Here is a 16,823-nt window from a genome sequence, read left to right as displayed (position 1 = left end):
AAAAGGAAAAAAAGAATTTAAAGGTGTGCTGAAGAGGTTCAGATGAGTTGCCATACACCCAAGGGAGGCTGGGCAGGGCCGCTGCTGAGAGAGTTCCCACACCAGGAGAGGGGACGATTGAAGTAGCGCAGGTAGAGGGCCTCCTTTCCGCAGGATTCTGTAAAGGCTGGGATTCGGAGAAGCACACATTAAAAGAACACTTGAACATCTGGGTGGGTGAGGTCAAGGCACTTAGGACCCAGTTGTGGGGGCAGGAAAGAACACATGCCAAACATGTGACAAAAGGGAATTAACACAAAACAAGGAAAGCAGACCCTATAAAGGTTTGGGCAGATTGGGTATGGACTGTTGAGGTCAGACGTCATCAGTGAAAACATCCCAGAGAAGGGTGATTTCTGATCTCAGTTTAGAAAGAAGGCTGAAAAATTGATTGATGGGAGAAGAGGCAGAAGGAAAGGGAGCAGGCCTACCCGATGCAGGCTCTCCATAAATGCTCCAGGGACTGACCCGTCCTGAACCACAGGAGTCCATGCCTGGGCCCCCTGGAGCGGGGAGTTGAGGTCGGCGAGCACAGAGATCTGAACGCCACTGACCATCTGATTAAGGTCTCTAATGAACTCCGCTATGATTGGCTTCCAAGGTATGATATTTGTAGCAAACAAATATATCCCGGAGGTTATAAAATTAGCCCCTGGCCCCACTGTTCATCCATTCTTGGAGGATGCTATCTCTAAATAGAATTGAACGTGAGACTCTGCCCAGTGACTAACAGAGATTGGGCTGACCGTCGATGGTGCAGCTGACTTCTGCAGATGCCCTGATAAAGGAAGAGGAGGGCTGATTTCATGTCCTAAGGAGTTTGGGCCAAGTGATGACTGAGGCCAGCTAATAATTTGAAGTGATCCTCAAATTCATTGCTAACCATGTTGCTAGAAATACAACGTCCTTTTTACCTCCATGAACTTGGAAGGTCAGCTGTGGAAATCTGTATGAATGGTCTCCTGTATGAATAATCACCTTTTGAGGAGCTCAGTGTTCAGCAAAATGAAGTCACTTTCTCCCACGTTGTACGCCATCGGAACATCCAGGGAATGGCCATGCTGCCCCACTCTGGATTCCCCCGTGAGCGTGGACTGGATAAAAATCTCTTCAGATTTATCTTACAAGATACAGAGAAACTGGTTTGCTACTGGTGACAAGTAGATGGTTGATTACATGCCAATAAGGAACTGGGACTCTATGGTGGACCAGAATAAATGTGACCTGTGGCCAACGGAGTCTTGGTCTAAAGGAGCCAGCATCCAAGTGCCCACTGGAACCGCAACAGAACTCCATGAGTGGTGCTCGATTATTGGCCAACAAGACCCATTAGGGTAAGGAGCTGTTTTATGCCCACCATGAGTGGGCTTTTTGCTCCTGGGATCAGGACACACTTCTGGGCTCAGAGGGGCTCTCAAAAGGCCTCCTACTCCAAGCCCCGGCCTCTAAACTGAACACATTATAATAACTCCAGCTCATCAATGTTTTTGAGGTCCCACTCGCTCTCTCAAACACTCATCTTTTCAGGCAAAAATTTCTACACTCAGTCCCTCACCTTGCCCTTGTTCTTTGCCCTTTCTTGACAAATACATCCTCCATGAGCTTAGAGAGAAAGAAGCATGTGTCCAGGTTATCTCTGGAGAACTGGGTCAAATGGAGGAGCCAAGACTCCAGAACTGTAGGGAAAGGTAGTAGGCATTAGAGCTCAGAGGCTGAGTGACTTTCCCAGCCTTCCCTGGGAGGTCAGTCAGGTCGCTTCAGACTCACTTGCAGCTCCATGCTGCCACCTTGTGACTCCAGGGCAAATCCCAAGACACTCTTGTTTCCCTCTTAAGTGAGTGAAGGTCGCTCCCCACCCCCTCAAACTCTCTTCCCCATCACTACCCCACTCAAGGGGAGCAAATCATATTTCAGATTGAATATCCCGTTGTCCCTGCTCCTAGGAAGCAAACATGGCCAGAAATTTATTAAGGAGTTTTATTGGTCAGTTTTAAACCCATCTCTGGATGCCTGACCCAGGACCGAGCGGCTGCAGCCTGGGCTTAGTCTAGAGCCCCTTGATAAATAAAAGACCTATTTACATACAAAACACAGACACAGATATCTGGAAACTTACTGGCCTATACCAAACATAAAAAACCATTCTGAGAAATCTCCATAGTCAACCATTCACCTTCTGCCGTTCTCGGCCCTGCCCACCCCCTACCCCCCTGTTCTCATGTGGGGTCTAGGGGACTAAAGTACTGTATTCTATAGAGTCCACAGGATGGCATAAACATTTCACAAAAGTGCCCAGCCAAGAAACAGCCAGTTCCATTTCTCCTGGGGTTAGCTGTCAGAAGTGAGATTAACCCCCCCAGACAAGAGACCTTCCTTCAAGCTTCCCATAGGAGGTTACTCACCAGATGCTATCTGGAGCCGGGCCATCATTATCTTCCCTGTAGAGTGTTCTATGGTCTACGGTCTTACAGCCCACCACACCCCCCCAACAAGGTGGGCATTATTGTTCCTATTTAAGGAGGAAACGATTGCTCAGAGGGATTAGAGGACTTGCCCAAGATCAGATAGAAGAGGGACAAAAGCAGGACTCAAACCCGGGTCTTTGGAGTACAAAGCTGGTGTCCCTTCTACCTCCCAGTTATCACGATGAGCAACGGTTCGCCTAGTACTGACTTGGGCACGAGGGACAAGACCTGTGGTGTGAAGGGGAGGGGCGGTTTGGCTTATATACGCAGAGCAGGAGAAACTTCAGCAGCTCATGCTGGCATGGGAGGCTCCTAAGCCCAGCTCCACCAGGATGGATGGACGAGGAAGAAGTGGTTGGATGTCAGGGACTGACATGGGCAACAGAACGCAGTGAAGAGAGACCGTGGGCCCTCACATCTGCCTTGAGCCTTGGTCCCATTAGGGTCTGTGTCCCACTCCCTGGTTCTTCAGCACTGAAGGCTAGGGACACTTTGCTCACTCACAACAGTCAGTTTAGGTTCTTTTAAGGAACCCAGAGGAGCTTCTCAGAGCTGAGTGACCTCTTAAAGCTCAAACTTACAGCCATTTCCTGCAGTTCTCTAGGAGTAGAGGGCAGAGAACCTGTTCCCTGGAGCTGCTCTCAGGGGCTCTTAATTAGATTAGCAGCCCCTTCCACTAGTAGAGAGCTCCTGGGTCTACCAACCTCTTTCACATCCATGGTCCTATTTGACCCTCATAACAGAGATGAAGGATTAGCCAGCATTCTCCCCATGTTGGTCATCAGTGGTGGCAGAACCAAGACCCGGTTCTCCTGACTTTTCAGCTGATGCTCTTTCCACCATCAAGGCCATCTCTTAGATTAGAACTGGAACTGGTGGGGGGGAACCACCCTGTGATCTAAATCCCACTGGAGATAATGAGGAGGAACAGGGCAAAGCCCCAGAGTCTACCAGCTCGGCTGCATCTCCCGGTTTCAGCATCACAGAATTGAGGGCAAAAGTAGACAGTATGGCCATGGCGGGACCCACAGTCACCAGAATTGAGTCAAAGGGTATAAATGTCATTGTCATGAAAATCCAACAATTCTTCTAGAGCCTATTGGTTAGAAAAGGCTCTACTGTAACCCCATGCCCAGTCTTGTAAAGTCATGACAGGGTAGAGCTGGGAAAGACCTTATGGATTATCTCTGTCCTAACAGGTGAGAAGCCGGAGGCCCAGAGAAGGGAGAGGACCTGCCCAAGGTCATACTTGCACCTGAAGGCAGAGCTGAGTCTCAAATCCTGGGCTCCTGACCTCCTCACAGCATGCATGGCTCGTAGGGAAGCTATGAAAAGCCTCAAGGAAATCCAGAGCCATGATCCAGCCACACTTTCTATAAGGATGTCTCCTCTGGGCCGTCCCAGAGGAAGGCACAGTGTGGATCCCTGGGGGGAGGAAAGAGAGCCACCAATGTGGGCTGCCTCAGAGGCTTCGTCCAGTCTTAATCTTATTGTGATCATTTTCACCTTCTTTCCTCCCCCCCTCACATGCCCCCTCCCAGTGGGTCACACCACGGACGGCCTACTTTGCCCTGTCACCCATCCTATAAAAGTGGTTGATATGGGAGAAGAAAAACTAGCATTTGTGGAATTTTTAGTAGTAGCAGGTGCTGTACTAAGTCCTGCCCCCCCTTCAGCAGACAGGCGGGCGCAGCGGGCAAAGCTGCTGGGCCTGCGCCACCCAGCCCCCCTTCAGTTTCCTTCATGAAAGGAGCCCCCTGCACAAGACAAACAAATCTAGGATCTAGATAGAGAAATAGGCTCCTTCTCACAAGTTTTCACTTCTCCCCGCTCCTGGTTGCGCTGCGTGTGCTAGTCAGGTTAGGATGGGGACAAACAGTCAAGGCGGGAGACCAGCCCGAGTTCCTGCCACCTGCGGACCCCCAGACAGAGCCAGCCTAGGCCTGCCTGAGACATGGGGCACCATACCCACCACATGGGTGGGCTCCCAGGCACGCTGTGAAGGCGCAGGATCAGGGAAGCCGATGCTTTGACTCTCTGATTCCCAGGGTGTGAGATTGGGAGCAAACGAGGGTCCGCCCACACACCAGAGGCACCTGTAACACCGAGGGTAGTGGGCCATGCTGGCCCCCTCACCCTGCCTCAAAGTGGGCTCCCCCCAACTCCAATCCTGGCCCTTTTACACCCGGTGCTGAGATGAGCAGAGATCCTCCGCTAGCCCCGCGGGCGAGTGTTCCCTAAAAAGCGATGGTCTCAGTGGAGGCTTCACCGTCCACCTGCGCTGAGTCCTTCGGTGAGCCTTCGGGCCCAGGGCCCCCACTGAGTCTGGGGCTGAGCGTGAGGGTGGGCAGGCCGCTGGAGCGGGTCAGCAGCGTGGTGCGGCGGCTGGAGGGGCTGTCGCTGGAGAGCTGCTTGCGGGGCCGGGGTCCCCCGCAGCAGGCCAGGTGGCGCAGGGGCCGCGGCCGCAGGTGGCTGTTGAAGCCCATGTAGACCCAGGGGTTGCAACAGCTGCTGAGGTTGCCCAAGAGCATGGAGATGGTGAAAGCCACGTTGGTTGAATCTGTAGAAGGATAAACACAAGAAGCCTTAGAATTACAGAGCTGGATGGGACCTGGGAGAGAGTCCAAGACCCCACTGAGAAGAGGGGGAAACTGAGTTTCCAGAGAGGAGAAAGGACTCACTTGGGTTCTATAATTAGAAAGGAGCACAGCTGGGACTTGGAGCTGGGACTTGTCTGTGGGTTTTGTCTGTGACTATAGGGTCAGGGTAGGAGCTGAGGTTTGCTCCAAGCTGACTTTCGAGGTGTAAACATAGTCAGGGACAGGACCAGCCCAAAGAGGACACGGTGGCTTGTTCCAAAACCTAGACCTTGAATCCCCTAACGGATGGAGATCTAGAATGAGACACTTCTATTGTCATGCAGGGAAAATAACTATGAGTCTAGGCCAAGTTCAGGCCCTTTTGAGCCCCATTCTCATTTATGTCATAGATACGGGTACACCCCGTCCTCTGGATTCTGTCCTCCTTCACGCCTCCGGGGCAGTGCCACTCATCCTGTCACTCAGGCGTTGAGCATGTGAGCGCTGACAGTGCCAGGCCATTGCTGGGGGCCTGGGAGGGCAATCAGCCCGACCGCCCTGCACGTACCATGGCATCAGCTCCGAATGCACGGAGGGGCAGCCACTGGGAACAGGGCACCCAAGCGTCCCCTTCCAGATGAATACTTGTTCTGTGTCCTCAGAGATTATACCCAGGGAATGCACCATCCTGCAGGGAAAAACTAATTTCTCTCTTGTGCAGTCAAAATAGGAGAGTGCAGACTGATAAAATGTCTTCCAGACACAAGATTCTTTCTGAAGATTACATGGAGCTCCATAGGCCCGTAGGACAGCTTCCAGGGCGGACTCTGACCTCCTGCAGGATGCCCCACGTTCCGGCCTGGCACAGGTTGCACACTGTGGTACCTTCAGCAGAGGCTGTGGAATCACTGAAAGCAAGGTCAAAGCTCTAAGGAATCTTAGGGGTTATGGCACAGACGGGAAGCTGGGTCCACTGACTCTAAGACAGCCATCCTGCACCCTTGTGCAGTTTCAGCCAACAAACTCAAAGGCAAAGCTTAAGTGCCTACTCTGTAAAGCACTGTGAAATCTTCAGATTCTCTGGTTCCTTGTGCACCTCACCCATAGATGCGCTCGTGGGTGCGGCTACTCATAGCCCAAGCAAAGGGAAGACGCGGGGTCAGAACGTTTGAGTGAAGACATGAAGCACAGTGGTGAGAAGCTGAAGGCATCTGGACCTGGACTGACCCATGTAGGGCAGAGAGGTGGGGGCAGGGGGGAGTACCTATAGGTGGAGGAGGGACCCATCCCAGCAACAAACAGAGTCTCCTTCATTTTCCCCACATTCTGGCCTGCTCCCCAGTTCTCAATACCAGGGAGCTGTGGAAGATGTGGGAAGTTGCTCTGGCTAAGGGGGTGGTGTTCACCCTACCCGCTTCCTAGATTAGGCCAGGGGCTGAGGGGTTCCATGAGCGCCTTCGCCTGGGAAACATCTGTTTGATTGGGCCCCCTCGGAGCCAGGCCCGGTGCAGGGGCTGGAAATGTGGCCCGAGCACCACCACGGTCTGCAGAGGCTCCACCTCTCAGCCCTTGAGGGCACTGCATCCTGGCAGGAGCTCAGCTGACCTTCGGAGTGGGAGCAAGGGCAAGGAGACAGGCTCCAACCAGAGACTCAGGGACAAGAGGCCAGGAAGCCAGCGTGCTATGGAGAGGAACTGGGTGTACTGGAAAGTAGGTTTAAAGTAATGGCCTCAGCCGCTAGAAGGGCCTCCAAGGGCTTCCAGTTTTCTGAGAGAGCACATTGTCTTGTAAGGTAACACATTGTTCCTGCCCTCCTTGCTCAGAGAGGCCCTTGCTAATGATAAATCCGTCTCCGCAGGGGACAGTCATATTTCACTAAGGCCACATAATATTTTTAAGTGTTTAAATTAAGTGCCTCAAATTTAAATGACGGAAATTTTACATAAAAGGTACTCATGGCATCCGTAAGCTGGGTGGGAGTTGTAGCTGCCCCTTTGCGGGGGAGACAGGCACCACCTTTCATAATTCCTTTGCTCATCTGTTACCGGCCAGGCCCTGGGACGCTTTAGAACCCTGTCCTAAGCTTGCTGTTCTCCCTTCCCTGCTCTTTTCCACTCCCCTCCCCTACAGACACACACTTGCCTTCATCAGGGGCATTCTTGTCCCACACAGACCACATCTGGACGCTGAAGAAGGGTGCCCAGCAGGCGATGTAGGCCAGCACAATGACAAAAGTCATTTTCACGGTTTGGATCTTGGCCCTGGAGATGGTGCTGATGCTGCTGACTCGGGAAGGCAGCCCCAGTGTGGCTGCAGCTGGGCCAGGAGGCGAGGTCCTGTCCCAAGTCCTGCAGCCCCTTCCTTCCACCTTCCCGGCCTGTGTCTTGACTTTTAGGTTCTTACAGATCTCGTGGTAGATGAGGCTATAGCAGGCTGTGAGCATAGCCACGGGCAGGACAAAGATGGCCAGGGTGGTCCAGGTGATATAGACCCGAGGCCCCCAAGGGACGCGGAAGTCTGCCCAGCAGTCCAGCACCCCAGTGCCCTGGATCACCTCCCGCAAAGAAAAGATGAAGACTTGAGGCAGGCTGAGGATGGCAGCCAGCAGCCAGGGAGCAGCGATGAGCGGGTAGGTGGACTGGCTGGGCTGCTGGAGGCTGCGCAGGGGGCGACAAACAGCCAGGTAGCGGTCCAGAGTCATGGCCAGCAGCATGTAGGTGGAGGCGAACATGCTGAGCACCTGCAGGTACTTGACGGCCCGGCAGAGGAGGTCAGGGCCCTGGAAGCGGTAGGTGATGTCCCACAGCAGCTGGGGCAGCACCTGGAACAGCGCCACACCCAGGTCGGTCAGGGCTAGGTGCAGAACAAACAGGTGCATGCGGGAGCGCTTGCGGTTTGGCTGTCCCAGGGTCAGCAGCACAGTCAGATTGCCCCCTGTCGCCAGCACCAGGACGGTGGCCAGGACAACGATCTCCACCTTGGCCAGCTCCTCATCCCGGCCCAGCCAGGGTGTGGTGGCATTGGGGGCAGACAAGGTGCCCCGGGGAGTGGGGTTGGCAGCCCAGGCAGGCCCAGAATCCATGGCTGACTTTGCTGGGAGGGAAGGGGAGGAGGGAGAGAGAGGGACGGACAGTGTGGGGGCAAGTGGAGAGGTTTGATGGCTGAAATGGAGTGGGAAGGTTTCAGATGGCGAGAAAGGAGAAGTGGGGGATGACAGGGAGAAAGTGAAAATAGGGAGAAATAGAGAGGAGGAGAGAGAAAGAGATAAGGAAGGAGAAGATACTGATCGCACAATGGGGAGGGAAGCTTAGGCCCGAAGAGAAAGAGGGCTCAGGGAGGGAGACAGGGTGTCAGGAAAAGAAGAATGTTTGAGGCTGCGCAGGGTGAGGCTTCTGGAAGGGAAGGAAGCCTGGGGAGCTGCCACCACTTCCCAATCCACCCCAAATTCACTTTCTCAACTCTTCTGGAAGCAGAAAGCGAATGTCCCTAAGCCTGCTTGGAGGCGAGGTCGGGGCCATCGGCATCGCCGGCTGAGCTGGAAGCCCCAGCGAAGCCCGCGCGGCCCGGAGCGCTGACCAGCCGGGCGGGGAGCGCAGCGGCTGGAGCCGAGCGGGTTTTATGGGCTTGCAGCGGGAGCCCAGCGGCCCCTGGGCGCGCCGGTTGGCTCCTGCAGAGGAGGGCGGAGTGAGGCTCCCCCGCGCTCAGCCCGCAGGAGGACCGAGAGGCTGGGGAGGGACGGAGGGCGGGGGGGGGGGGGGGGGGGGGGCGGAGAGAGAAGGGACGGCGAGGCAGCGGAGCAGCGACAGAGACCCAGAGAAGCGGAAGACGCAGGCAAGCGCTCACAGGCCTGCCAGACCCCCAGACCCGCAGACAGATGACTTCATCTATGCTCGCACCCAGGAGCCCTTGGACCGTCTCCCAAGACAGGTGCACACGCAGGGAATAGGGTGTGGCCACTCCCGGAGGCGGGGCCCCTAAGGCCAGCAGCACTGTTGGGACTGTCCCCTGCCCGGGGCTTCCTGTTAGCCAGGGAAGGGTCCAGAGTCTGCAGAGGTGGCCAGGCGGGCGCCGTGGAACCCCTACACGGAGCCCTCAAGCCCTTGGCCGCGAAGTCTGACCACAGCCACTGGTGGGAGACTTGGAGCCATAAGTCAGGAAGGTGAGAGTCTGGTGGGAGACTTGGAGTCATAAGGCAGGAAGAAAAAGCGAGGACCCGTGTGGAGAGGGAGCCGTGGTGGGGATAGGACAGAGGCGCCGGGTGGATGGGGCTGGACCTGGAAGCCCTGGGGCTCTGGGTGGGAGCGGCCCACGGGAGGAATTCCACTCTGTGTGTCCCCAGAAGTCTTAACCTGCCACCTCCCCACAGCGTTTCATGGGCCAAATGGCAAAGGCGGTTAACCACCCTGTGGGGATAGAAAACAGGCCCAGAGAAGTGGTGTGACTTGCTCTAGAAGATCACAGAACCAGTATGCAGGAGACGCTGGACTAACCCGAGCGGTGTGCCTTTCCGAGAGGGGACCTTACTAACGCCCAGTATGTGAGAGGCACTGGTGCTCAGGGACAGATAAATACACGAGGTGGGTTATTGGGATTCTCTCTGGAACAGATCGAAAGTTCTTTAGGAGTGACAACAGCATAGTCCTCCACCCTCAGGAAGCACAGGGTCCATCACTGATCAGAGGTCCTCTTGTCTCTCCCTTGAATCAAACCAGATGCCCCTTTACAGTGTCATCCACCCACCCACACAATTAACATCATCTCCTGAAGAGATTACCTCCTAAACACCTACACATTCCTCTCCACTTCATCCCACTGCCAAGTTCAAACACCATCTCTCCCCCAAAATACTGTAGTGTCCTCTTCTGCACTTCAGCCCAGGCTCCACCTTCTCGAGGATTTTGCTCTCTATGAATGATAATTTTAAGTCTCTCTACTGGTTCATTCCCATCCACAGGCAAACAAAGTCTAGTGTTGTCCATTAAAAAGAAGTCATAACCCTCCTCAGACACTATACCCCACCTCTAGCTATAGCCATCACTTCCCGTTCACAGCAAAATTTCTATAAAGGAATGTCTAGCTGGTCTCCATTTTCTCGTTCCCATTTATTCCTTGATATAGTCATTAAAATTATGTATATTTACACATTTTTAAAGCATTGTGTATTACATAAATGATACCATAACGCACTTTTTAAATTCTAGGTAATCTTTGAGATCTGTCTATGATCATACAAAGGATAGATCTAGTTCATTCAGTTTAATTACTGCATGGTATTCAAACATGTGAATATAACATATTTTATTTATCCTGAACCCTATATTTATCATTGAGTTTAGTTTCAGCTCTCTCTCTCTTTTTTTTTTTGTTATTTTTTTAAATGCTACAATGAATATTCTTGTATGCCTCCTTGTGTTCATGTTCATGTGTGAAAATTTTCTGGGGTGTACATCCAGAAGTATATGCTGGGTATTGGTATTCTTGGGTTATACAATGTATGAATTTTCAATTAGGTAGGACCATATCCTAACTTTTATCTCTAAATTCATTCTATTGATTTATTCTCCCACTGGCTGCACATAACTTTCCTGACATCCTCATGGTCAGACTTTTTAATTTTCACCAGTCTGATTGGTGTGAAACAGAATCTCATTTTGCTTTTATTCTTTCTCTGATCCCTAGTTATTGGGGGTATTTTCCATATATTTATTTGTTGTTTGGGTTTCCCCTTCTGTGGATTGTTCATATCCTCTGCATAATTTTTGATTAGGTCATTTTTCTTACTGATTTGTAGAATTTCTTTATACATTCTGATACGAACTTTTGTGTGTTCTGATATGTCGCAGATATTTTCTTCTATCTGCCACTTTTAACTTTGTTTATGGGGTCATTTGTGATACCGAAAATTTTAATTTTAATGTTATCAATACTTTCTTTAACTGTTTCTGCTTTTCTGTTTTGTGTTCCCTATCTTGAGAACAGAGATATCTCCTCTATATTTCTTTCTAACATGTTTAACATTTGTTCTTCATATTTACGTCTTTAATCCACCTGGAATTCATTTTTGTGTATGTGTCAGGTAAGAACCTAACTTCATTTTTTTCCCTACATGGCAAACCAATTTCTTCATTTATTGAGTAGTACATCATTTCTCAACTGTCACCTGTATAATAAATATATCAAGTTCACAATATGTATGAGCCTATCTCTGGGATCTCTGTTCTGTGCCATTAGTTTATTTTCTATCCCTGCCCTAATATTTCACTATTTTAGGTACTAAGGCTTTATAATAAACCTTAATATATGGTAAAAACAAGCCTTCCTCTTTTCTTATTTTCAAAATGCTTTTCACAGTTTTAAAATAGTGAAATTGATATCAGTTTGTCTAGTTCCGCAAAAAATTCTGTTAAGCTTTTGGCTGGAAGCATTGAGTTTAGAGAATAATTTGGGGAAAATTCATGTTTATGATTTTAATCAGATCTACTCTTATGTCCTTCAATAATGTTTTATAATTTTCTTCATAAATGTCCCATCTTTTGATAGAGTCCTTTCTCTATACCTAACAGTTTCTGTTGCCATTATATACAGAATTTTGTTTTATCACATTTTCTGGTTAGTTATGGCCAGCATATGGGAACAATATTGATTTTTGTGTCTTGCTCTCATATTCAGCAATTTTGCTACACACTCTTATTAGTAAATTATTTTGGATTATCTGTGCATTTAATATTGTCTGCAAACAATGATCCTTCTTTGTCTTTTATTCCCAGTCCATTTCTTTTTCTTGCCTTATTGTGATGGCTAAGACTCTACCACAAATTTGAAGAGCAGGCGTCATTGATATTTCTGACTTTAATGAGACTGCTTCTAAAATTTCACCATTAAGTAGTGTATTTATGGTGGTCTTCTGCACTTTTAATTTTTAAATATACTTATTTTTATATGTACATAGTATAAAAAGCCAAATGATTCTACAGCAATTATGAAAGAAAAACAACCCCCCCAAAACTGTTCTATTTTTTAACTCCCTAGAGGTAGTAACTTTCTTCTATTTTTAAAGTTTTTTTATGAAAATTTTTTTAACTATATACAAAAGTACAGAGAACAGAACTTCATAGGAGAACATAGTTGTTTCTCTTTCCCTTTTGCAGTTGCTTGTCACTCCAATTTGTGGACTTACCATACTTTATTTATCCAGTCCCCTTTGGTGGGGATTTTGGTTGTATCCAGTCTTGATATTACAAGTAATGCTTCAATAAATTGCCTTGTATATATTTCCTTCTACACTTTGCCAGTATATCTTTGTGGTAGGCTTCCAGAAATGAGATTGCTGGGTTAAAGGGTATCTGCATTAGTAGTTTTATTATATATTGCCAAATTCTCCTCTCTAGGGACTGGACCAATTGCATTCCCACTAGGAATGTATGAGGGTACCCATTTCCCCATAGTCTTGCCAACAGTGTGTTCTTAAATTTTGGATTTGTGCCAATCTGATAAGATAAAAATAGTATCTCAGTATAGTTTTAATTTGTGTGCCTTTTATTATGAGTGAGGTTGAGCATCTTAATGTCAAGAGCCATTCTTTTTTTTTTTTAAGGTTTATTTATTTTATTTTAGAAAGGGAGAGAGAGAGAGAGAGCGTGCGCATGTGCAAGCAGGGGGAAAAGGCAGAGGGAGACGGAGAGAAGCAGATTCCCCATTGAGCACAGAGCCCTGGAGCAGGGCTCAGTCTCACAACTTTGAGATCATGACCTGCACCAAAATCAAGAGTTAGATGCTCAACTGACTGAGCCACCCAGGTGTCCCTGTCAAGAGCCATTCTTACTTCTTTTTCTAATGATTATTGATATCTCTAGTGAATTTTTCTGTGATTGTTGGTCTTTTCATTTTCTCTTTTGGAAACTTTATATACTTTGGTAATGAACCTTTGTCTGATATTTAAATTTCAAATATTTTTTCTTGTTTTGTCATTGATCTTTTCACTTGATTTGTGGTATTTCTTGACAGAGGCCACCTTTTAAAACTCATTATTAGATTTATTTGCTATCAACCTCTGTATTTCTAAATAACAAACATACACTGCTACTTCTTCAGTTTTGGGTTTTAAGCATTACCTATTGGCCTTCCCTTTGGTAGGTGAGCATATAGTACCCTTTTGTCGAACTCATCATCCATCAGGCACTGGCCTTTCTGCCTGCCTGGGTAACCCTAGATTCACAGTCCCATAAAAGTCTAGATGGAGGAAATGGTCTGGGGAAGATGGGCCATTACTGGGACTAATGCATCTTTTACAGCCGGGAGTAGGCCTTGCTGTTTCCACTGTCTTCTGTTAAGTTGGTTTAACTCCAAGACTGATGGAGAGCCAATGAGTAAAAGGGGTGGATGTAGAGGACAGGAGGATAGACTAATCAGTGTTGATTTCAGGGACTCCCAGAAAGTCTCTACTCATTCCTCTTGCCATAAAATAGCTTGTACAGTCACAGAATGTTGGAGTTGAAAGGGACTTATATTTTGGTTCAGGCCAAGAGGCTGAGGAGTGATGGAAAGGACCTCAGAGACTATCAAGTTCCATTCTCTCATTTTCCAGAAGAAAGTCCAACCTGAAAGCCAAAGACACAAGTGAGGTTCTCAACATCACATGGATATCGGAGGTGAGAGTCAGGACCCAAACCCACCCATGTGTTCCTTGCTCTTTTCCCCATTACCCCCTCAGGCAGTGGCTCTCCCCTCCGTCTGTATGTGAGAATCTCCTGAACAAAGTGTAAAATGCCCAGGGCTCATCCACAGAGATCTGATCCACTGCTGTGAGGCAAAAGTTTCAGCACTGAAGCTAATAAGGCCAACTCAGTGCTTTGTGTATAATAGAAGCTCAATAAACTTTTGTCACATGTGAATTCACAATTTAATGGGCACAAATGAGTAAATGAAATATCCTTGCCGGTTAATGTTCCTTCATTTTTTTTCCAACTTTATTGTAGAAAATTTTAAATATTCACAAAAGTAGAAAGAGGAGTATAATCATGTGCATAGTATATAATCTGCCTTTTGACAGGTTTTCTGGAGAGTAGAGGAAGGAGTGACTATAATCCCACTGAGAATTCCAACAGCCCTACGAGGCCAGGCTCCAGTTACCTGTGTGCAGCGTCTTTGGGAACCTCTCAGACCACATCCCACTGAACACATGGCTGTGAGAGGTGCAGATGAGGGCATCCAGTGCCCATGAGTGCTCCCCATGCCCAGCTCCAGGGAAGAGCTCAGCTCCAAAGGAGGAGAAGCCAAGTTAGTGCCGGATGGTGCCGCTGGTGCTGGGATTGAGTCTCCAAAGGGTGCTTAGCTCTCTGGCATGGCTTCTTAGAACAGGAGATGACTCTATTCTGCTCAAATAGCACTGCCCTTGACTCCCTTTGCAGGATGATTGAAACTTCTCCTCTTAGTTATCATCAGTCCATGAGAAAGTTTTAGTCTTTCTTTTAAGCTCATTGTAGCTATCAGATCTCCATTAAGTTTTCTTGGAATTTAATAAAATGATGGCAGTGACTCCCAAAGAATCAAGTTCACAACATAGCTTCCAAGTTTCTGGGAATGCTGGTCCCCTGCTGAATTAGTAGGCTTGAGTGCTTGAAGCTAGGAGCCCTAGAGAGAGTGGCCCTGGGGTGGGGACAGAAGCAGGGAGGGGCACAGCTGCTGAGCCCGAGAGGGGGGGGATATTGGGGGACAACTGCCAAGTGCCATTTGCTCCTCCAGTGCTCCCCCCTGCCCTGCCCCAGAGAAGGTGTCAAGATGCATCCTTAGGAAGGCCCATGTACCTGCCCCACCACCTGATTCAGCCTACATGCAAGGAGGGGCGGGTTGTGCTCAGGACCCTCACAAGCCTGTTTCTGGAGATCTGCACTTCTTTTTCCTATCCTTCTTGCCCCACCCTCCCTCCACATTCCCAGCGTACTAACACCATGCCCAGCAGCCCAGGGATCCCCACCCCACGGCTTTATGCCCAGGTTGGGTTGGTGGATGGGTAGACAGTAGCCCACATTAGAGACACTCCTCTCCATTTATCTTCTCACTCATCAACACTTCCCTATTGTGTGCACCCACCGGTAGGTGGGCGGTGGGGGGAGCTCGGTCACATTGCTAATGTGTACAGGTAGGCAGTGTGAAATGACCAAGGGGTCTACTACTCATCCTCGATAATAGTATCCCCAGCTCTTACCATGGTTCTTGGCACATGGTGGGTGCTCAACAAACACTTGCTGGAAAGATGGATCAGGAAAGATCATTGGCTCTAAAGCTGGGAAACACAACTCTTCCCTTGTTACCGTCAGTGGTTCGGCGAGAGCCTGTGATGAGGTCACCTCTTTACTCTGGCCTCAATTGCCTCTCACGTAAGCTGGGGTGGTTGCATTGGTTGAGCTCTAGGTACCTGCAGTGCCTCTTTCATGATTCTCTGGTGGAACAGTTCTTCCCTATCCTGATCCATGCTGAGCTATTAAAGCTAAATACTGGGGCGCCTGGGTGGCTCAGTCGGTTAAGCGTCTGCCTTCGGCTCAGGTCATGATCCCAGGGTCCTGGGATCGAGTCCCGCATCGGGCTCCCTGCTCCGCGGGAAGCCTGCTTCTCCCTCTCCCTCTCCCTCTGCCTGCCGCTCCCCCTGCTTGTGCTTTCTCTCTCTCTCTCTCTCGCTGTGTCTCTCTCCGGCAAATAAATAAATAAAATCTTAAAAAAAAAATAAAATAAAAATAAATAAAGCTAAATACTACCTCTCTCAGGAGATAACTTATATTTAAAACAGGCCATCTGAAAAACAGTACCTAACCCAAGAAAGAGCTCTGATTCTGAAAATTCAGAGCCAAGGGGCCAGAAAGTTCAAAGTCATGGGCCAGATTAGTTTCGTGGGGACAGATCCTGAGCCTGAGTCCCAATCAGCAGCTGGTCTTGGCAGTTGCCCTGCAGAGGACGTCTGCCTGCCACACATGGGACAGACTGCAGGGTACTGTGGGAACGTGAGGTTACAGAACTCATCCTGAGAGGCCATGCCACTCTATAAGATGTCGCCCACACTGTCTCTCACCCATGTCCCCTTCCCAGAGTCAGACCTAAATTCACACCTGGTTTGAACATATTTCATTCTGGTCACCGTGGAGGCCGAGCTGAAGGAAAAACTGCAAGATGCAACATGAGCATTTAGCAGGCTCGACACTGGAGCCAGGGTGACCGGGACTGAGAGAGGGCCTGTGGACGTCACACAGTGTCTGGGGTCGGCGTTCAGGCAATCTTCTCTAGATCCGGAGGATCAGGTGGTTCGGCTGCTACCAGGTCCTGACCAGATTTACAAGATAACCCTTCTTAGTTCGTCGTCTATAGACCTCCAGGCACCGCAACGTGCTGGGGGTACTTGCCCGGAAATACAAGGTGGCTTCCTGACTTCAGCCTGGTCCTACCAGCTGAGAGTCTCTGGGGATAACTAGGCGGTTGCATTTGAAATAAGTTCCCCACCGAAGTCTGAGAGTCACCAGGACATCGGAAATAACAAGAAGTGTAGTTTATGTCTTAGGCAGCTTGCCACGCAGGTGGAAATGGCCCCAAAGCAGGAAGGAAGTATAATCACCGTGTGTTTTAGAAAGATGACTCTGGCAGCAGTTGCCCAGGATGGCCTTGCGAGGGATGCTGGAGGCAGGAGGTCTGGTCGGAGGTGTTGGCAGTACGCCTGGGTGGAGGTGAGTGCAGGGGCGCTGCAGAGGAGAGACAG

The 16,823-nt window shown here is 49.4% G+C and overlaps 1 protein-coding gene across 1 annotated transcript; it reads right to left on the bottom strand.

Annotated features, from left to right (window-relative positions):
* Positions 1-4,741: 4,741 nt before the first annotated feature.
* AVPR1B (arginine vasopressin receptor 1B) lies at positions 4,742-8,165 on the bottom strand. Its single transcript, XM_021686630.1, has 2 exons — positions 7,226-8,165; positions 4,742-5,064 (listed from the first exon to the last, which is right to left on the bottom strand). The coding sequence occupies exons 1-2, from the start codon at positions 8,163-8,165 to the stop codon at positions 4,742-4,744; spliced, it is 1,263 nt and encodes a 420-aa protein (XP_021542305.1).
* Between the last annotated feature and the right edge of the window lie 8,658 nt (positions 8,166-16,823).

This window comes from Neomonachus schauinslandi, chromosome 6 (genome assembly GCF_002201575.2).
Source record: "Neomonachus schauinslandi chromosome 6, ASM220157v2, whole genome shotgun sequence".
Lineage (NCBI taxonomy): Eukaryota > Metazoa > Chordata > Mammalia > Carnivora > Phocidae > Neomonachus > Neomonachus schauinslandi.
The sequence above is the reverse complement of the archived record's forward strand: the minus strand, read 5'-3'. Positions and strand labels throughout refer to the sequence as shown.

What these genes read in the sequence shown, in the direction of transcription:
- AVPR1B (XM_021686630.1), bottom strand. Translation starts at nt 8,165, where the DNA reads ATGGATTCTGGGCCTGCCTGGGCTGCCAACCCCACTCCCCGGGGCACC. An exon ending in CAAGAATGCCCCTGATGAAG is followed by an intron (nt 5,065 to 7,225) that starts GCAAGTGTGTGT and finishes ATCCTTCTACAG; the next exon opens with ATTCAACCAACGTGGCTTTC.